Source organism: Macrosteles quadrilineatus, unplaced genomic scaffold (assembly GCF_028750875.1).
Source record: "Macrosteles quadrilineatus isolate MER2022 unplaced genomic scaffold, UCM_ALF_1.0 Scaffold_5__1_contigs__length_97177068, whole genome shotgun sequence".
NCBI lineage: Eukaryota > Metazoa > Arthropoda > Insecta > Hemiptera > Cicadellidae > Macrosteles > Macrosteles quadrilineatus.
In genome coordinates this window covers 41,795,917-41,819,496 of record NW_026542598.1, presented here as the reverse complement: position 1 = coordinate 41,819,496, position 23,580 = coordinate 41,795,917, and the positions used below count along the sequence as shown (strand labels likewise).

The 23,580-nt window shown below is 31.9% G+C and overlaps 1 protein-coding gene across 7 annotated transcripts in view; it reads right to left on the bottom strand.

The window, feature by feature from the left end:
* Positions 1 to 23,580, bottom strand: part of LOC128994798 (potassium voltage-gated channel protein Shaker) — a 598,708-nt gene that overhangs the window by 328,396 nt on the left and 246,732 nt on the right. Inside the window, exon 1 of one of the 7 annotated variants that reach the window (XM_054419581.1) lies at positions 20,826 to 21,160. The exons of the other annotated variants lie outside the window; for them this stretch is intronic. Coding sequence (XP_054275556.1) covers positions 20,826 to 20,881 — 56 coding nt within the window. The 5' untranslated portion in view covers positions 20,882 to 21,160. Of the gene's footprint in view, positions 1 to 20,825; positions 21,161 to 23,580 lie in introns of those variants that run through there. 7 annotated transcript variants of the gene reach the window in all.

Below are 23,580 nucleotides of genomic sequence, written 5' to 3'. Positions count from 1 at the left end.
TAGCTATCTTTTGTACAGTGTATTTAAGCCGACGAATTTCTATTAAGTGCAATTAGTCAAGAAACTAATAAGTAAAAATGTAATTTAAAAAAAGATTAAAGCAAAACCAAAATTAATTATCGTTAAGGGTGTTTGAGAGTATGTTCCTAAGTCAGAGCCCCAATTGATTTTAATTTTAAAAGCCTACCTAAATATTTTGTATAACTATCACTACCAAATTAAAAACATTGGATTTGAATTACCTAATAGTAAACTAACGTATAAGTTGAATGTATTCTTAATTAACGTATAAGCTTTACATGTTGTACAAGCTTACAATTAATTTTAAAAGCTTTTTTAAAATTTTAAAAGTTTTTAATACCTGGCCGGTGTGAATTAGTTTCTGTAAAATGATTACATTAGACTGTTTTCCACTTTTTCCCCTTGGATTTTGTATATTGTTTCGTCTTGTAACAGTAAGAACATGAGAAATAACTTGACCAAAATCAATGATAATAAATAAGGTAGAAGTCATGCATAATCATTATCATAATAATTATAGTTTATTTAGCAACTCTAATTAATTAGATGTGCTGTCAAACCTGTTCCATGCAACGAAGTTCCTTCTTTTGTCATCAATGTTTTATTTTCAGTATTAAATCATTATTTGTTCCAAATTATCTGATTGACATCAAAAACATTTTGAAATTCTGCCTTTATTTATAATTTTCAGTACCTAATCCCCCCGGACTTCCTGCTTTTATATCGTATAAATCTCTGTAAAGCAAAAGTTTCTAAAGTTCCCAATCGTGTCTCGTACTGTTTTGTGGATATTCTCATAAATTTCATTAAATTAGCTTGTATTTGATATCCTATGTTCACTGTACATTATTAAATGGCATGTGACAGAATAGTAAAAAGGTGTGCCCGCCTTTTTACACAGCTCCATTGAATATATCACATGTGCATTGCACTTAAAACATTTGCAAATCTAATTTAGTACAGATTTAGAACAGCATTGATAAAAATAGCTGAAGAAGGGCACTCAAGGGAAGCACAATCTAATGAAAGACGGTGTCCGTGGTGCGATAAAGGGGCACATACCCCCCCCCCCCCAACAATCCCCCCCCAACAAACCCCCCTCGAAGTCAAAGGGGCGGCAACCCTCTGGTCAGGTTAATAGCCCAACCTTACTTTATTGAAATTGGCCCTTACTAAGCCCAAGTTAATAGTTCTATTTCAAGCGCAACTGTGCTGTGGGTGGTGGATAATTGGAAAGTGTTATTAAGTAATGATTTTTTACTAGTTTAAACTACATTTTATGATGATGAATCTGGTATATGTATTGGATCTTTATAAAACTGATGCAACGTATTATAATATATTTTAAAACCGTTACGGTATTTTTTTTCTCAGAAAAAAAATTTTAATGCATAAAAAAAACTTAAAATCAATTTCTCTTGATGAAAAACGATTAAGTATTATAACATTTTAAGATACTTAGGTACTTGGTATTAGTTATAAGAATGTTTTAATTTAAACTTAAGCAACATCTTTTTTTTGTCTATATTCTTAAAGAGAACTATACATTAAAATTGTGTTGTGAAAAGTCGTATTATTCTCTATAAGCTTCTTATAATCATAAAATAAAAGTCAAACCTGCACTGGAAACCCCCGTATTTTTCCTTTGAAGTGATTAAGGATACAACACACATTACCCGTGGTACTTTTATGATGTCGAGTATATTAAAGGCAATTTATTAAACGGTCGCGTTATATTTTCCGCACGCATTGCGTGACCGGAACTAGAGTCCCACAAAGAACTCCAAGACTTAAAAACTGCAGCTAGCAAACATCTAAAGTCTCGTTAAACTTTTAAATGTACGCAATGCTGTATTTAACTCTTTTACGCAATAACTGCCTTCGAGGTCTCGTTCTGTTTAATCTTGTACTTGTAAATCAAGTCCATCTGGTCACCCTAAGACTTTAAATAGGAGTTAAAATAAACTACAAATGCTTTCCTTAAATTGTTTACACAATATTTTACAATATCCTATAGCAGTCTACCATAACCCTTTAGTTTTAGAAAATCAAAACCATCTCGTTACCATGGTAAATTATTTAAATGTGAAAAGTAGGACGTAAGAAAATGTGTAGGCCTATACAGTTGACAAAATAGTCTTATTTCAAGTTAAGCTTCGCTACAATTCTATAAAATGTTGTTGAGGGAAGGCTTTGTTACAGTTTGATTACTTACACATATCAATACCATATGTAAAATAAAATCTGCATAATTGAATGCGGTAACATGTAATTGATGGAAGAAATTATATTTGTAATGGGGCAGAGAGTCAAATTATCGTAATATTTACTCCACGAAAGATTTCCTGATCGGATCTATGATTTATTGAAATATTGAGACAGAACATTTGTGCATTAGCAATACAAAGACAAAAACGCACGAGTTAAAAATCCCAAAAACTATTGTATTGTCCCACCTACAATTAAAAGGTAGAAACACAAAAACAACCTAAATCCATACAATGTAAAGACAAAAATGTAGTTTTATTTATATAAGTTATTATTTAACCCAGTTTACTAAACCCTGAGCAAAGCCAGTCCTTGTTATCAAGAAACAATCACTGTTAATGAATCGTCATAACGAAGCTAATTAATTCTCTCCGTCTTTAAAGCTTGTTATTGTTTCTAGAATTGTTGTTAATGAAAGATGATACTGTCAAAATATGTATTATATTCGTCACAACTTTTACGTTCGATATATAATTTGTTAATACTTTATTATGATGAACAACAGTTGGATTTGTTCATTATGCCATTAAATGTTCCTTGGGTGAAATAAATCTCAAATTCACTGCATAAATTTCTCCAGTTAAAATACGGCATTTGTTACAATCTATAGCTGTTTATTATACTACAGTGAATGTAGTGAGGTTGTATCTGTCTGACCAATAAAACAAATAGTGAATTATTAAAGTATGTCATTGTCTTGAAAACTCCAAGATGGCCTAGTTAATCTTAAGAAATGTATTTTTCTTGAATATAAACTATCTCGTGTGCAAACAATCAAAAGTACTGCAGACTCTACTTTACATTGTTACATATTTCTTTCCTTTAGTATTTTCCGAATTATTGAATTTGTTCATGTTTTAATTTTGTTCGTCGTATATCAAAAGTTGAATTTATTAATTACAGGACTTATACTGTTATGTCGGTAGTACCTTCTAACAAACTGTTGTACTGGTGTGCGGTATTGTATTTGGATGACAGAATTTTATTGAAGGTAGCAATATAATAATTCCCATAACTATTAGGTCAATTAATCTTAAAATAAGGTTATACCATCGAATCTTTGGAACTAATGTTCTATTGTCAAAGTTTTTCTATCTTTAGGCCTTTAACCAGGGCACTAAAAACATGAAACACATATTAAGTTTTTCCCTCCACTAGTAAAACATGATCAATTATTGTTTAACTAAAATTCCATAGACCATTATGTAGACATCACATGTGTCTCATATTATGGAAGAACCGACTAATCCATTTTAGTTATTCAGTGGTCTTGGTACAAGTTGAGGAAGTTTAGATTGCAAGTTCATCTTTGGCAGCATCATCATCTTTCCGATACAAAGTAAAGTATAGATATACTGTAGGTCTAATTTTGATATTCAAACTAAATGTTAACAATCCTGGAAAATATCATTGGTAAAATATTGTCATGTCTGCATTTTGAGATAGAAATTAATTTTCAAATTAAATTTATCTGCATATCAGAAATAATCATTCTACGATACTGGAGACAATGCAGCGATTTTGTAAATTTAAATTATATACGATTGAACGATAGAGTTACATAATTTTGGAATTACTTCACAAACTATGTATGACAACTAAAATTCGTTATGGCTCGTTTATAGCGAAATATTATTACTATATGCATAAGAAAATCAATATGTTAGCAGATAGAAAAATATTATTTTGTTTACCTATAAAAATTTAATCAGGTAAATTTAGTACTTCTTTCTTTCTCTCTGCATTCAATATGGAAACGCCATTTTAACTTTACTACTCTAAATTATAAAACATTAAACTTAGCACAATATTATTTATAAGTGGTTTATTTATAGTTTTCTCATTTATAAAACCTGAAAACATTACAGTCTTTGTATAACCAGTCTATGGTACCGCCTCATGTGCTAATTCCGGCGATAATAACTCACGAGATGCTATTTTGTTAGCTGATGTGGCGAAATGCATTTGGTGCAGTCCTATTATTTAAAGAACTAAAATTTCAATTGATAAATAATTTTTATGTTATAGAAAGTATTGTTTTTGAAAGTATTTTTCAATTTAGGTTTTGCGTTGAAATGTCCATTTGGGTCTTCCTGAACCCAAGAAATTTTGTTTTCGATGAGAAGAAAAAGAAGTTAGGAAATATGTGGGTGCGTCTGTATGTGTTGATGTGTATAAAGCTATGGTCAGATTTTCATGAAATTTGGTAAGTGGTGTCATTTATCAATATTGTCTTAATGGTTTTAACTTCTTTAGACATTTTTAATTTTCAAGTTATTTTTTTTTTCATAAAACCCATAAAATAACAGACACATCGTATTTCCACAAAAACGGCTCGATTGTTTTTGATGATATTTTAGAATGTTATGGCCTGTTTGACTCCAAAAAATCTTACAACCCCTAATGCTGTAAAAATTACGTTTCAGCCAGCGATCACTGGTTTCAACATTTATTTCAATTTATGTGCAATTTCTGTAAGTTAATACCACCGCTTACCCATTTTAACGGATCTTGACAAGCTGATAGGAGAAAGTAAGTGTTAGTTCCTGATTCAGTTATATACATTTTATGCATTTACTTTTTAAACATGTCTCTAAAACTATATATATCAGTAAATGTGTCTATATACGGCTATAAGCGCTCGCTTTAGCCCATTAATATAGGTCTAAATAGGTTAATCTATAATAAAAGGGAAGTCGAAAACTAGTTGGATTAAATTTCACTCGATAAGCTACATAAAGTAGGAAGTAGCACTGGACCTGAGTTTAGCGATTGATTTGCATTAATAATTATAATCATTTGCATTATTAATTGTATTAATAATTTACATAATCTTTATCATCATAGTGTCATAATACTGACAGTACTAACAATTCTAAACAGTATTAAATATATGTTTTGCATGAACACCATTGTCAATGTTTAGAATCTCCATTCAACGTTTCTAAAAATATTCACAGTATATACAGCAAAGAGTAGTGCCTATGCTTTTAGAGTCAAAAAAGTTTAATATCGTATAATCTAAAACTAGCTTTTTTTGTCTGCAGATTTTTATTTTTTGTTTATCATGGGTTATTTGTCAACCAGAAATCGATTGGAGTTGGTCTCAAGGCTAGGAAAAATCCAGTTTCCACCCTACAGCCCATTAAAGTACCCATGTTATCGACAATACCTTTTTGTAGCTGCAGTTAATAAACCAGCTGATACAGGTAATTTTTATATTTATTTATACAGGTGTATTAAAATGTTTTCTTTGTATTATCTAAAATTTGTTCACCATGATTAAGTAATTTTAATTTAGTTCAATAACTTATCTAATTATATTTAACGTTTAATTCAATCCGAGCAAATCTCTGTCTCCTAGTACTATGTATTAAATATATGTGCATATATGTATATATTTTCTATTTATAATAGTGTAGGCTTTTAATCACAGTTCATACTTTAACTATAATAAATTTACTCTTCAGTTGAATATGATTTTAATAAGCAATAAAAAATTAATACAGTACAATATAATAATTAAGTAAATAACATAAAAAAGGTGTCTTAGAACTAACTAATGTGAAATACTATTGTATAAATGTATACCTAGGACTTTCCCGCCAAATTCAACACCCTGTTATATTGAGATGCAGAAAGCCCGCGTTCATTAACCTCTCAACAGGCAAGTTTCGACCTTCAATCCTAACTTGGCCACTTCACAAACTCATACAGTTCCTACTTCAATACATCAAGTGGCCTCAGTACTGTTTTAAATGTATTCTACAGTTGTAAGCAGAAGATATTTCTCAATGTTGGGTAAAAATACACACTCCTTTGCCTTCATTAGTTTGATTACTAACTTTATTGGTATTGTAAAATTGCTAATAGAGAACATTTATTAGCTAATGGAAATAGATTATGGGCACGTAATATTGAATTGCCGAATAGGTTACTTATGGATTGCTACTTTCATTCATAAGAATAAACATATAAATAAGTGATCAAACTTTGAATTTAAATCTGATCCCTTAGAGAAGATGATCGAGGACATCTCGGTCTTATATTTGTATCAAAAATAACAATCATATTTTAAATAAGTGTTGGAAGTAATATTATTTTTGCTTTTTCAACCGATAACTACAAATCGCTATAAATTTTGGAACGACGTTCTTAATTTTTATGTATTTTTTTAAGTAAATCAAAATATACATAAAAATTGCAATAAAACGCTATACCTTAAACTTGTTAAATTCTTTAGTTTGTTAATGTCGTTAAAGCCTGATAGAATAGTGTGTATAAAAGCCAAAATAATTAGTCACTTTTGTCATGGACTTCGTAGACAGGATGGCACAAGACTGAAGGAGGTGTGTGAGGCCGTACCTACAGAGAGAATGAGACGTCCTTAAATTAAGATGGTATGACCAAGTCAAGAAGGATGTGATCCAGTAAGGAGGAGAAATCCAAATGGCAAAGAAAGGGAAGAATCTACGATTCAAAAATCTACTGTGATGTGTAACGCCCAGCAGAAAGTACGTAAGTAATGTCGTTTCTTAATTTACTTAAATCCACACTAAAATGAGGAAACCTCTATGCTACTAGGAGTAGCTAAATTTGGAAACCTCCCATATTTATTAAGATTTTAATAACACGAATCGTAAGAACAATTCTGTGCTTAACAAAACAGGTTAATATATTTTTCTAAAACCTTAATGGATTCACTCATCTAATGTACTAATTCCAAGGGAATCAATGACTAATTTCCAACCAGGTGTGAGGGCTAACGTTACTACCAACAACCACGAGTATATCCAACTATTAGACGAGGTTTAATTGGAGTGATAAAACGCGTGGATTATCAAACTTAACGGAGTGGAACGACTCATCCAGTCCTGGACCAGAGCCAGACAGCCACAACTGGAGTGTGATAGCGGAAAGATAAACATTTACCTAGCAAGATCATCTGTTGTAGATACATGGCTAACCGAGCTAAATACAGCTACGCGAGATTTACAGCACGGGATAGTCAACGAAGAATGTAGCGTGGCTATTGTTTCGTTAATGCTACTGTTTAATATTGGACGTTCTCCTCACTTACCAGCACATGTTTGTTAATGAACTTTTAAAAATGGCAAAATACCTGTTTGCACAGTGATCCGGGTTTTAGTCCGCGATAGGTTTCGAGGTTCATTTTAAAGATGTCTACCAAGTTAAAAAAAATCCTCTTAAGGGTTTTTTAAGGGAATTCCTCTTAAGGGAATTCTCTCAAGGGGTAAGTCGGTGGCTCAGTCGGTAGCGTCACGAATTTCAGAATCTTTTAGAATCTAGTTAGAATCTTTGGCCTGTCGAAGTTTTCCCATCAACTAAATGCCACTCCAGAATGATCTAAACTTATATTTAAATCTTTCCAATATTTCAAATTCTTCTTCAAATTAGCATTGGTAGCTATATTTTTCACGTAATTGTTCTAGCTTATGGTGAAAATGAGGAAAAAATTGACATACTGTATTGGAAATATTTTCACGATTCAGATTGGAGATTGTTTTCTGGGAATGACGTTCGTTTGGTGAATCATTAATTTTTGGCATTTTCTTTAGATTTACTTGTATACTTGATGGAAACTACATTTACAACCTGTTAACTGTTATATTTAACGGAAACCAATAGCTTATAAAATAACTAGTATGCGGATGATATTTTTCCATGTTCATCCTTTACCCTAATAGGTGTTAGTTTTAGATCCTAGTGACAGTTCGAGATTACTAAATCAAATTAACTTTGAGATCCTTAAAAATATATCAATGTGTGGCTTTTCTAAAGAAATAATGCGAACTTTAGTACTCTCTAAGGTACAAAGGGCACCAAAGACTTCGTTCTGTCGAGTGAAATTGAATTGAAACCTGTTAGCCAAGGGCGTACTTCTGTCTCGATAAGGAAAACCAGGATATGTTTTTGGTCTAAGGAATTTAAAAGACTTTATAAATTCAATTTATTTTTGCTATAGGTGTTTTTGTTCATATAAATGATATTTTATTCCATAAATACAGTGTTGAAAATTGATTTATTGTAATAGTAGAGGATGCAAAGCATACAACCTCTATGAGTAAAGGCAATTGATTTAGAAAAAGACAACCTGTTGTAGGTCTTAAAGCAATCTAGGGCAAGATACTTTTTCACCGATGTAGTGAAAATGTAAAATATTTTCCAAATCGCACTAAAAATGTAACTGGATTGATTAAAGATGAAATACTAAAAGACTCCATAACTTTGGACAATTTTACAATCATCTAACTCTAATTAACATCTAATTAACAAAAGTTGAAAAAATGTATTGTTTAATCACGAACTAGTATTTGTTTAAGCTTGTAATTTACTGTTTTAGCTTTTAATAAGACATTTTTTTCATCCTTATGTTTGGACCCATTCGTAAATAAAAGGTCGCCAATTCTTAAATTATGTCTTAATCCTACCTTTGAATATAAAATCTGTGTTTCTACCATTGTCCTTTAGGTTGATTTTTAACGATTTGAGGCATTTTAAATCGGTTTGAAACCTTCTTAAAAATGGGGGCTACAATAATTTTGGAAATGTCACCCAGTTGGTGTAGGGGTAGCTCAAAACTTTCGAATAGGAAGTATAGTTGACTTTCGTATAATTTTACAGGTCTTGACGGCACTAACAAGTTTACACAAACAAAAATAAAAACTAAGGACAAAATTGCAGCTAAAAATGTCTTTCAATAACCAGTGACTTAAACATTTTAACACTTTAACATTTTTTTTAAATTGCATCTCAATATTGAAGTGAGGTCTTTATCAGTTCATGTATCGTTTTTAGTAAACATTTTGTAATCAAGTTGATCACTTTAGACTCGTACGCTGCAACATTGAGCTTGCATCTAAGTGATCATACCAAAGTGCATAGTTTGAATCAGGTAAACTAATTAAGACAAACTTGGTTGATTTTCTGTTGCAATTACTTAATAGAGATTTAAAAACTTTTCTTCATAACTGAGAAGAACTATTTGTCATTGTTATTTAATTGCACATGCCACGTGCCATTATTTCTTCTACAGTATTGTTATTGAGGTTAATTAGTTCATTTAATTCAAGAACCAGTCTTAAACCATCATCGGAAAATCGCAATGTTAAGTCAAGTTTAGATGTGTTACAGTATTAGGACTCGTACACCATGGAGAATGTTTAATTGTATACAATTGAAAATAAATGTACCAAAACCGTCAATGTAATTAGGTATTCTTTTTTTACTAAACACCTTGAAACCTTTCATTAAGGTTAACCAGAATAATTGGATTATTGTGAAACTGTATTTAAATAGACCAATCTGCATAGTAATAAGTCTATTTATCCAACCTACTTTATCTAAGACGGTAATCTGTTGATTTACCTCAGTGATTTAACTATCAGAAATCAGCCAAATACTTCTGCTTTCCCCCTATTTAAATGCTTTTTGTGTCAGTTATTCTCCATTTACCCTTATAAGGAATAACGCCAACCCCCTAAATATTTGCCAGCCTAACCTAACCAAATAAAGCCCAACCTAACCAGATAACTAACTAAAAAATTTGTTTTAGTAAATAACTTTGGTAGTGCTTAGTTTTTGGAGCATGCGGGCCAAAGATCACTTAATCCAACAGAACAGTGACTTTATACGATTAAAAAGAACTCCTTAACAAAAGTTATCTGTTTTTAGTTTAAAACAACAAACAATCTTACTAATTAATTGTCAGCCTACACGAATTTGCTCTTGTCAGTTTGAGCATTCGTCAACTAACTAAAAGGACAAATACTGTGTGAACAAATTACTTATTGGTAAAAGACAACATTAAACTTTATAAATACTTTATAATTGTTTTTAGTAATCGTAACGTCTGTAAAGTTTTCCTGGCACAGTCAAATCATGGCTACTCTATTCAAGACTGTTCTACAGTATTAGTTTACAAGGATGTAAATGTGACCTCACTATCCTACAAAGGTCAGGGTCAAAGGTAACCACTGCAGTAAAGGTCAAAGTTTGGAGCCCTGCAATGAAGGTCGGGGCAAATGACTCCTACCTTTGGGGCGACTTGTGACTGCGACATCATTTTGTCAATTAATTCTTAAAACAGCGCTTTTAGAATAGAACTGCCCTTTCCAACGTTTCTGCCTTTAAAGATATGTTTAGTATGTTTACAAGGAAAATTGCATAATGTTTGAAGTTGCATTTTAGTGAACTATTCATAAGTAGTTGTATGAATTCATATCGCAAAATGTATAGTATATTCAATTTATTCGATCTGTAAATAAAGCAGTAATATAAATTGGTTGTTTTGTTACAGTTAATTTTAGTGATGAGGATTAAAATGTTAAATGTTTCAGCTAAACAAGGATTCAACACATACTTTTCTTAAATTTCACTATTGCATAATAGCTATACATATTTTCATTAAAGCCATCACTAATTCATATTGCAACTGACAGTCTAACTTAAATTATATAACATAAAGTTTAGTTTAAAACTTGTAAATTTGTTTAAGAGAGTAAAGAAAAGTGTACTTACCTGTACATGGCAACAATAAAGCTTAGAAAACCAATCTACTTTATGCGTGCTTTGAATTATCATAAGTTTTCAATGTCTTCTTTAGAATACATGAGCTATTAATTACAGCAATGTTTAACAAATAGAAAAAGAACGTTGCCTTTTGGTTTAAACGCCTTATCTAGCAGGGAAAGAACAGATACATGGACTATAGAGACTAATCTTACAAATGTATTTTAAATGTGTTCATTTTCTACGTTTGCTTGGATTTAATTTTGGAAGAGCTATTAAAACTCCATAAAGAAATATACCACCTGAAATTTAATGTCATTTATTGAATAAATTTAAATAAAAATAAAGCAGCATTCTCTGTTTTTTTTACATTTTAAATCATTTTTAAAAGTGGATTATTTCATTATCAGCTTTTCTGATTTTTCTAAATATTAAAAACTATCATCGAAGTAATTTAAGAAAGCTCCATAAAATTATACTTAACATGTGCATTATGATAAAGTGCAAGCACACAAAATATGGCATGGAGTGGGAAATTATTTATTTACTTCAATCACAAAATATATTTACACAAAAAGGTTCCAAGGCTTCATCTATTTACAAGTGTCTACAGTTTTAGAAAAAAATATGCATTGTGCAATATTTTATGACTGGGAGGAAAGGAATACATAACATCAAGCTTCAATAGCAAAGCGTGTATTTGCTCTCAAAAAAGCGGTACAATACAAAGCACAATACAAGGATAGGGCTCGACCATGTGTGCAATACATGTGTTTTTAGTTTAAAGCATTTTCTTTTACCAATACAAACATGTATAATTTATTTAAACTGTTTCACACTAACAATATAATTTTGTATTAGTTATGTGATACAGTAAATACAATTTTAGATGTCACAGCAATACGTTGACGTTAATGAAAAAGTCGTATACAAATTATGTACTTTTGTGAAAAATGTTTAACCACCTAAAAGGCTAGGCCTTTTTTGAACAAAGCATAATTTAGCCTTTAGGATATTTATACTTTTTTCTCCTGAAAAGCACTTTTATACAATACGACTTTTTGTCTGAACGTCAACGATATATTATGTTGTTTTACATGTTTCTAATATGTCGCATGATTAAACTGGACATAATTACAATAATGTTCATATTACTGAAAACAAAACACAATTTAGAGAAAATCACTTCTATGTAGTTTTAAGAGAAGCAGCAAATAACCTAGGTATGTTAATGATACAAAACAATGTACAGAATATATTAATGAAGTTTGGAGCATTAGTTGACCATTTTAGACATTTTTAAGTTCATAGACAGATTTTAAGTTACAGTTCTCAATCTCGGCTGTTATATACAAGGTTATATAAATCTAAAATATTGCATACCTTCAAACCCCTAATATTGAGAATAACAATAGTTCACTAAATGTTTAAAAGAAAGCTACGTTAACAAACCATCAAAACAATCTAATATGCTCCAGAAAATTGTTTGTATGGTATACAAAAAATAACTTACATCATATTAAGTAATCAAATACATACATGCCTACATAGCAAAAATGTTAAATTTGAAGATTTACCTCTAACAAAATGTAATCTTTCTCCCCGTTCAACTATTTTTTAATATTTGTAAATATTCGTTTCTACTGTATATTAACCTTAAAATACGTAGATACACTAAACATGCCTACATTACATTACATTGCATGTATACCAATAACAATACTATCGTCTTTAGACTATGCAACAGTTACTGAAAAACAGGTACACAATTATCACGAATATAACAGAAACTGTATGGGTCATAAACCTTAACAAATCATGTTACTGGCCCGAAAGTAAACATTATTTAACATTGCTTAATGGAACTGTCTAAACTATATGTTAATGTTACTAGTATAGGATTCGGGTCCACTCATTAGTTTATGTTTAATATAATACCGCTTTCTGTTATAATATTAGGGACAATTATATGGGAAAATACATTATAGTTACCTTGCATTTGTATATGAATAAATCTACTTTGGTAATTATTTTTATCACACATTGTTGAGTACAGCCATATTAGATATTGCTATATTTTTCTTTAGTTAAATGTTAAGATTTAGCAAAAAAAAATCGTAGGTGTGGGGTAATTAATTTGAATGTTTAAGTATTGTAAATCAATAACTTTATCTAAATTTTGTAATTGCATAACATATCTCATAGGTTCTAGTGGTAACCAAACCGTATGTAAATCCATATCCTATAGATTATTATCAAGATTACAGATGAATAGAATACCGGTAGGTGAACACTTTCTTGACTGCGATCTACTCAATATCGGAGCCTAACGACCCCCCCCCCCCCCCAAATATTGCTCACCCCCCATGCCTTCAACGGCCAATATCGCTCTTGACAGAAACAAACACTGCAAAAACAACAAATATCTTTCACCAAAATTAATATTTCGCTCTCTTTGACTAGCTGTTTCCTATGTTGGCCTCGATTTCCCTCAAACGCTATTGCTCCAGTACATTTGGGTTTAAATCACGAAACTACCATTTTAATTGAGTCCTAATTCTCAAAAGATTGTCTATTTACTTCAACCTGATTTATATTTTTATCAGTATCTTGTTACAAGGACTGAAGTGTTTGTTTAGGGCTATAGCAAATGCTCATGTACCTCCGATATATATCCCATAATATATTATAAATGAATTGAACAGATTGTGTTTTGCCCTCTAATGACATCAAAACGAAAAATAAAGTGGTCCCAGGTCTTACCATGAGACTCTCAGTACTGTAGTATCAAATTCCCTAAATTTGAAATTCGCTAAACAATACAAAATGGAATTAACAAACTGTTTACAAAACTTTGACCAAGATTAAAATTTCTATAAGGGTAACACAACTTCAGTGGTAGTAAAGTTCAAATCTTTCGGAGGGAAAATTCCTAATATGATAGCAATTTAAAGGACACCAGTACGTTGACTGATGTGTATAATAGGTAATGTGGTATTGCTTAGTGGTCTAGAAACAAAGATATTTGAACAATCTGATCGGCACGAATGACCCCTTTTTACTTAATGTCATAGAAATAAAGGTAGACTATCACATTGTCTGTTGCACATTTGTGTTGTGTCAAGGAAGGATGTCCATTGTGTTGAGCACATATCGCAATATGACAACATCGCAAAATTAAACCGACTTTTAACAGATAGTTATTATTTAAAGATGTTTAATTCATTTTACGGCAGTTCCCATACAGAACCTAATGGCAGTGATGTTAAAGATGATTAAATACACCAGTTATTGGTCATAAGGAGAATTGGGTTCAGGAAAAATCCCAAAAATCTTTGCAGATGGAGAATTCTAGGAATTATCATCCACAAATAGCCCGGTATAAAATATAGCATCTTTTAAGTAGCTCTTGTGGAAAAATAAATCTTGTAATATTTAATTGATTCTCAACGGTTAGCTTTCCTGCAGTACAGCTATTTAGTTATCAGAACCTTTGCTAAAACATACAATTTGCACGGAATATTCTAATACCCCCGCCGCAGCAATCCTGCAGACTAAGCGAATTTCCATTTGCCTGATTGGATTTACACTATAAAATGTCTAGGCCTACTTAAAAATTTAACATTTATTTCCTATTTAAATAGAATTAGTTTAACAGGTACTTAGGTTTGCTGCATCAGGGAGGGTAAAACTGTTTTTTTTTATGTTAATAGTTAGTAAGAAATGAAAACATTTTCCAAATTTGATCAAAATATGATCATAAACAAGCAAACTACAACAGTTTACTTGTTCTCCATAAGAATAACATGGGAATTTAAAATTTACATTTTTTGGGAATTTTCTCCGTAACCATTAGGCGCATAGTAACACTTCATTATACTAAATTATTTGTTTTTTTAAGCTCTACAAAATGGTTTTGAAAGATTTTGCAAAATTTTATGTTTTTTGGGTCAAAAATGGGAAAAACCTATTTTTACACCATAAAACCCCCCGTAAACCCCTGTTCCCATAGTCCGATCATGCTGGTTCGCGAACTCGTTCAAGTTTATCCCGCCTTACACCTTCAAACCAAATTTTATCAAAATCGGACAAAAATTACTCAAGTTATCGTGCGGATGGACACACACACATATATATATATATATATATATATATATATAGATATATAAAAATTTTAACGAATGGTGTTTTTGGCCTCTGGGGACATCAAAATGAAAAAGTAAATCGGTCCCGGGCCTAGGTCTTACCATGAGACCTACGGTAATAGCTACTTCCCTATAGGGAAATTCGCTAATAAGAACTTTGGTCACGAAACCGTTATAAAAAACTGACAAATTTGACTTGAACATTAATATTTTGTTCGTCTCTAATCACAGTTAACAGTATGCAAAAGTTACAGTTGCAACTGATCCCGCATATGTGGCAGGAACTATATTTATCTGAGTAACAGACACAACAACAATAAAGACAATTAATTGATCACTATTGACAACAGCGGTTTTGATACCAACAGTTTGGCAATGAAAATGGTATTCGCAACTTAAAAATAACAGTGGCATTGCTAATATTCCTACAACTGTGACATGTGTATGAGATTTGTCTTTAGGACACACACAACCATCATTAGGACAGTGAAACCTACAAACGCCTTGATTAGAACATCGATTACTACAAGCAACTACGCGCTTTAAACCACCTGTAGTTTAAAACTTGTAACGCTTTTCACAGTTTCAAAAAAATAACAGTGACATCTTTTGGTTTTTGAACGTGTCACACGGACGAGATTTTTATGGGGAACGGATAGAATCACTATTAGAACATTGACACAGAAAACATACTACTATTACCTACTACTATTATTATTAGGTTTGGTAGTATGTTTTATGTGACATTGATTACTAAAAACAAGGTGCTTATTCCACAAGTAGTTTTGAAAGTAAAAACACTATTCGCAGTTCTTTAAAAGTAACAGTGATATATGGAACTGTTCCCGAACCTAATACAGGAACAAGTTTTCTCTGAGGAACGTACACAACCACGAAGAACATTGCGTACCAAAAACAACGTGCTTTATTCAACTAGTAGTTTTGGGAGTAAAAACATCATTCGCAGCTTCTTAAAAATAACATTGACATTTGTAACTGTTCCCGAACCTGTCAAAGGAACGAGTTTCCTCTGAGGAACTGACACAACCACGATTATAACACTGACTAGCTGAGTACCCGTCCTTCGTACGGGGTTGGTATACAATGCTTATACTCCCTGCTTATAATGTTAAATACTCGTGCTTTGCGTTTTCAATGTGAGAGGACACGTTTTATGAAAATTTGGTTTACTATGATTTACTACTGTATAGGCCTACTATAATATATCACACTTACCATAGCCATGCTCTACCACTACACCTAACCAATAGAAAAATGTAAAGTTCTCACAGCTTTTGTGTTGCTGCTTGCTTCAAATTAGCTGTTTGCCATGAATGTTTAAAGAACTAATGGTGCTGCACCCTGTTGGTAAACCGTATAACCTTTTAATGGTATTGAATATCATAGAAACAAATTGTGTAGTTGAAACAGCTGACAAAATTATTTAATTCCTTTTAAATATGAATACTCATAAGGTTAACATGGGAAACTCTAGAGCCGCTGGGGCGGAGCCCGAAAGGATTTTTGAGGTAAGAATATGTCTATATGTTAATCGGGAATGTGAGCTATCATCATTCCAAATTTCAACGCAATCCAACCATTAGTTAATGCGTGATTGAACTTCAAACAAACAAACAAACACACAAACTTTCACATTTATAATATTAGTATGATTACTAGAACAACTATGCTCTTGATACTACCGGTAGTTTTAAAAGTAAAAACACTACTTGCAGTTCCAAGTAACCGTGACATCTGCAACTGTTCCCGAACCTGACAAAGGAACGATACTTATCTGAGGAACCAACCACGATTAATGATTACTACAAGCAAAGTTGTTAATTCCGCCAGTAGCTTTGAAAGTAAAAACATTGTTCGCAGTTCCTGAAAAATAACAGTGACATTTGCACCTGTGACATGGGTGAGATTTCTCCGAGGGGTAGAAACAACCACGTCGCTGTCACGTGACTGCCATAAACAACCACTCCCTGGTAATTACATAAACCCCAGCGCCACTGCAGAGTCGTAGTCTGACAACTACTTACGCCCACGTCTCCCCTTTAAGGGATGATTTCTTTATTTTACTATTAACTATTACAATTCAACGATATTTAATGGTGAAGATTGATTTTAATTATCGACAGATTTGAATCGATAGAAATCGTAAATAAATTATTTTTAGTTTATGGGAATCCAGGTTATTCTTTGGGTAAGGTTTGTCATGTTTGATCCTACAGTTTGTGTATTTTATATCGTCTGAATCTAAGTTTAAATCAATATAAACAGTTGCAGATTCATGTGTGGCTTACTTTTTAGTTAACTATTTGTTTAACTTTGTAATTTTTTTAAAGATCGATAATTAGGTTGAGAAACTGATACTGAACTAAATCATTCTTATTTCGTGTACGATATAAGTTACCTTTTTCAATAATCATTAGTCAAATCGGTGCTACAGCTTACAAAATATTAAAACATCCCCAACCAAAGTGCCTCACCATACCATACAAAAACTAGAAAAAATCATACTTTTTTAAGATTCTTAGACAGGATTTTCCTAAAACTGTTACAGTTTAAGAAAACAAAAAAGCTACGTTACAGAAAAAACCAGCATACTATTCCCAATATATTTTCTCTACAGACCACATGTAGTGCAAACGATTCCTCCCCTACAGCAAGGGATGAGTTCCTGTTGGGGAGTCAACTCACGTCGTTTCTCGTTATTCGAGATATTCCGAGTTTGGGAATAATGACTGCAAATGACTCGCATTCCCGGTTCCCACCTTACAACGGTGTCCCAGACACCTGTTTCCGCAAAGTAGCTAATATTACTACCTATTTCATAAATATACAAACTTACAAAAATATGTAAGGACTGTTTTAAGTTAAAATATTTAAAGATACATGAAAACACAATCGGTTGGATTAAATTATTAATTTTTAATAGTATTAATGGAGCTTTAACGGAGCAATCCAAACATTAATTTAGAGTGAAATATGAACAGTTATGATCAACTTTGTTTCTTCCCTAATTAGTTTTTTTCTGGGAATGTCACTGTGTTAACAACGATTTTGGGTAACCATAAAAAAACATGCAAAAATAAAAATTAAGTATGTTATAGTCCTTTAACTCTTTAAAAAAAACTGTACAACCCCCATTACACCCAGGGCTGCAAAAATTATAGTTCAAAAGTGATTTTTATTTATGTGACTTTCTTATAAAAACCTATAAAATTACGAAAAATCTGGTTTTAAAAGCGGCTCGACCAATTTGTATTAAAATTTTGTTACAGTGCTTATGATTCTAAGCAGAATCGCATAATCAGTGTTAAAATTGCGGTTCACAAGTTATTGCATGATTGTGATTTTCCACATAAAATACCATAGTTACACTGACCACCCATGATAATGGTTGCTGATAAAGTATGAGAGAAATGATGAGTCAGATTACAAATATTTTTTAGTTAGTATTACTCAGTCCTTTCCAAAGTGTTGTGTTAACTAGATATATGACCATGCTGCCTTTCTATCGCGAGTATGATTAAGTTTTAAGATAATTTTGCGTATCTTCTGTTGTTGTTGTTGCTATTGTTATTGTTAAGCTTATTTGTTTTTGGTTTGTTTAGATACTCCTGAATATCATTTCTATACTTTAGATTGCTATTAATTTAAACTTAATACATATTATTTAAATGTAAGTAGGCAACATGTAATTTTCATAAATATATTGTCCATTGCAAGTTGACAAAAAAAATTGTTATGTTTTCTCGTTTGGATCAAGTTGAACTATTTATGTATTTCTCAATACAAACTTTGGGTTAATCTACAAACGAAACTAACTCAATTTAAATAATGAAAAAATCCAATCTTTTAACAAAATCATAGATTGGTTAGTGTTCCAATTATTATTACATAAGTCTGACATTATGAAACACCATTATTGAACTGTATATTGCTGGCAACAAGTCTGGGATAGGGAAGTTCTCCAATTGAATTTGTTACTGAATAAAACTTTACTCTCTGCCCAGAAGCAGTCTTGAAGAATTTCATTCCCAGACCGGGGATTTAAATGAATAATCTAGTGAAAAGTGTACAATATCCACCAAGTATTATATTATCTATGGTTTCTTTTACTACGTTTTAAAAGTTAATGAGTAATTGTATTCTTGTTTTACTCTATTTAATCGTTTGTGTTTTTCTTAAGCAACGTAATCAATTGTAGTGGTAAAATGATCACTTCTAATGTTAAATCTTAAGGATAGTGGTACTAGTTACAGTATAATGTCAAATTAATTCCTAAAACGGTATTCACTGATAAAAAATCTAACGTTATCAGCACATAGCCAATTATAAACTCAAACAATTAGTAATTTTTTAAACTACAACTTATACAAGTTTCATTACAACTATGATAACGTTTGTAACACTTAAAACTACACATTGATATCATTGCTTTGAGGAATCTATTGTTTAAACAAATTCAAACAATACTATATTTCTATTATACTTCATCATTGATGGATAAAACTGTTCATTTCAGGGCCTTTCATAGCGATCTACATGGATTTTTTAATTTGCTATTCAACCAATCCAGTTATTTTTTTTTTATTTCTCATAAATTTATACTCAGGTTAAGCTTAATTCTAAACACATATTTTTCTAAATGATTAAAAACCATTGAATATGAAGTTTTTTGCCAACTTACAGTGGAAGCAAGCTTAAAATACAGCAAAATGGCTAGTTTCAAACCTAAACAGTAAATCTCTAAATCGTAAAGACATAAATGGTTAAAAGTATGGCTAATTTAGATAGATACTTAGATAATGTATTAAAAAATTCGAGTACTTCTAGTGAATACATAATATACATAATATATACATGTAATATACGTTGCCCCATATTAATCTAATGTAAGTATACATTATAATTATAATAATACTTTTTTGAAATGATCCATCAATATACATAATCGTGCCATCATATCCGTTCAATTAAGCAATCTAGAATTACAAAGTCAAATGATCTTAACCTATCTTAATACTTAAACAATGGTACATATTCTTACATCAACTTAAGTATTTCAACATGTAAATAGTATTTTACAGAATATACAAAAGATACCAACCACTTGAGGTTTATGTAAGAAACAGTAATTTAAATGTTTTAGTTACAAATACATTTGTTGCTTTGCACACATGTACAGTATGTAGGGTTCTATTTAAGCAAGGTACTTTAGCATATCACAGAACACTAAAAGCATCGGACTCAAGTCCCATAACATCACATTTCTACAAGAGCACTTGTGGTAAATTGTGGATCCTTGTTGAATTTTCATACCTTGACGTCTCTCTCACTCAGGTTTCCTTGTTATTTTTTTATTTAAACCCCAAAAATATGTCCATCCCCATTATATTTATTAAAAATCCACCGTAGTAAAAAATACTTATGGAGTTCATACAGGAATTCTGCTTAGAAAATTTCATTTTCATTTGTTTCACAAATATTTTTTCAATATTGATGGTAAGAAAAAAAGTTAATGTAACATCAAAAGTTCAAAAATGGTGGTCGTTGATTAGGGTTAAAGCTTGTAAAAAATATAAACAGTGTATATAATTTGTTTATCGAGTAGCCGAAATTCAATTTGTATACCAAGTTTGACTTCTCTTACTATATGTGAACCTTAGGAGCTGTTTTTACTTGATATGTTTTAGAATACAGGATATACAGCAATCGTCAACAAGTTTTTCTACAGCACGTACAGCGTGTCGAAAGCGTCTAAATTACAATTTGGCCACTAAATACGGTCGAACTACATTTACGCACTCTCAATTCTACATCACCTTCTTCACTGGACCGACTGACCTGATCTGAAACGCCGGCAGCTCGCAAATGCTGGTCATCAGTTGCATACACGCCATTTTAACTTCACTCCACTTTTCATTCTAGTAAAAACCGGCTTTCCATTTCACTTAACTAATCCGCACTCCGTTCCCAGGTGACACCCGAGCCATCTCGCGTCTAACTGATTCACTGCAGCGGGCTGGACGCCTTCCAAAATATGGAGAACGGCCAAAACATTGTTTCATCTTTGTTTTGATGTAGCATCCTCTCGATCGATGACGTAATTGTACTCCGAGGTAAACAGTATTGATTGTGGCCGCGTGTGTGTCTAGTGGCGTGTGTAAGTCAACCCGCGACACGCACAGTAAGAAGGTCCGGGTGTATCTGCTCCAGCACCGGACTACCGAGACCAAGTTCCGCAGTATGCTGGAGGGTTTCCAGACGCCACCGTGGCGCGCCAACCCTTCGTAAGCGGTACCGCAACACTCTTTGTTATTGGCTGTATTACCTTCGATGGTGCAAGGTTTGTGTTTACTTGTACGATTCACAAGTCTTTGCGTTATTGATCCACAAGTACGTATTTGAGCCAGACAGGTCGGCACCTATCGACTGCATGACATGCGGGCATACGACGGCTCGAGCAATCACGCTATAATCTAATTCAATCTCGATGCCTATGTGGATTAATTATCTTAAGCTTTCAATTTAAGATGTTGTATTATCTAGCTTTAAATGATTTTAGTTCCGAAATAAATTATCTGAGTGTACGTTATGTATGAGTATGTACACATCTATTATGTCAGTGAAGGCCGAAGGGACACCCTATCAACATAATCATGTTACATATTTGATGAGACATAGTACGAAGGTATACGCACTGAACATTTTGACACAGCTAAAAAAATGATTTTATATCGAGTTCAGTTTTTTGAAAACATATCAACACAATCATAACCTCAACAAAAATTGCCTTATCATGGTTTGGAGAGGAATTATGAATTTCACAACAATTCACACAATCTCTTCAAAAAAGTGCATAGCTTTCAAAGCAAAATATCTACCCTAGTCTAGCATGATACTGAATTTTGTAAACATAGAATGGCCAACAATATGTTTACCTTCATAGAGGCATTTTTTACCTTTGGGCTATTTGGCACCACTACTTAATAGTGTCTTTGTGTCTAAATTACTAAATTGTTCACGAAGCCGTCTATTACTAAATCTTATTTTATTGAGTTTCTATGGTTTTCTCTTGAACCCAACATGTTCAATACATCATAAAAATACACAATTTGAAAATACTTTGAAATTACCCCATTTTACCTATCTGTTCTTTATAATTCTGCGATTGCCTTTAAACCGAATTATTCCTATTACAAAAATTCGCCAGTGAACTTCTAAACATATCTTTTACATATCAATAACAATAACTGCCAAGAATGTATCTTTTAGACTTGTTATTGCATTTGAACTAGTTTAAGGACACCCATGAAATGTCTCTAGGTATCTATCTATCTTTGTAACTCAAATACTATATTTTCCACGATGCTGTCTTTTACTAGACTAAATCTCATTAAATTGGGTTTATAATCTTTCTCGAACAAAAAAGAATATGATCAGCATATATAGCTCATCATTGTTTAGAAGACGAATTTTTAATCGCCCTTTACACACTGACTTATTTTTAAAATATGCAAAAAAATTTAAAATCCATATATACTTCATCTGGTAACAAACTACTCTGATAAAATTGAACTGCTATAAAGGTGTAACTGTATCATTCGTTCATGCAGTCTGGAGTGCTTGGACTTTTTATGCAGATTACTGTGAAATAATTATGGAACAACACGTTATAAACGTCTATAGGCCTAACTAGTTTATCTTCCACAAGGCTGTCTGCAACTTTATATGTACTGGTTTAAGGGGTTTTCCGAAGATTTAACATTATGATACCACTTCAAAAACTACCAGATTATTATTTAGGAAATAGTTATTTGTGTAACTAGTGTGCAAAGTGTATTTTGCTGCACAGTGCAACAAACACAATTTTCCCTCGAGATATACATTACATTTTGCTACAGTACATAAAGCATAGGAAAAATTAGTCTTTCAAACACTAAACAACACGTTTTAGGTTAGGTTAAATGCAAGCGTTCAACGAAATGAAAAACACTGCAACAGTTGATCGCAGTTGTAGTATCTAATACATAAGTATCTAGTAAGTGTAGCCAACTTTTTTTAACACTGTGTATTACGTGCCTAATAAAAACACACTTTTCCTTTGTTGTTTGGTTGCAATACTGGAGTGCGGCAAAAGTAAAATGAGTGCGGCAAAAGTAAGTAAATGCAATTAGTTACTTTGCGTGCTATAATCAGTACAATAAAGTTCACTTTTTCGGGTAACTGTAGAAAAATACTTTCCCAATCATACGCTTTTGCTTACCATTTTACGTATCCCGATTTCTACATTTAACATGAAACCGTACAACACTTTATCTTATTATTATTATATTGTTACTATTGAGATAGTAAGTCTCCTCGAAAACCCTTGATTATTGTTTTAAAATTGCTATATTTTACACACATCCCTTTTTACAATAAAATTGCTGAAAAACATGTTACTGAACAAAAACTACCCGAGTTTATCCCACCTCTTGAGACAATACTATTTTAGAGACACAGACGAATATGTCTAAGTATCTCAATTACTACCATCCCCACGAAGCCGTCTGCCAATTTAAATAACACATAATGAGTTACTGATTTTTTCGTAAAC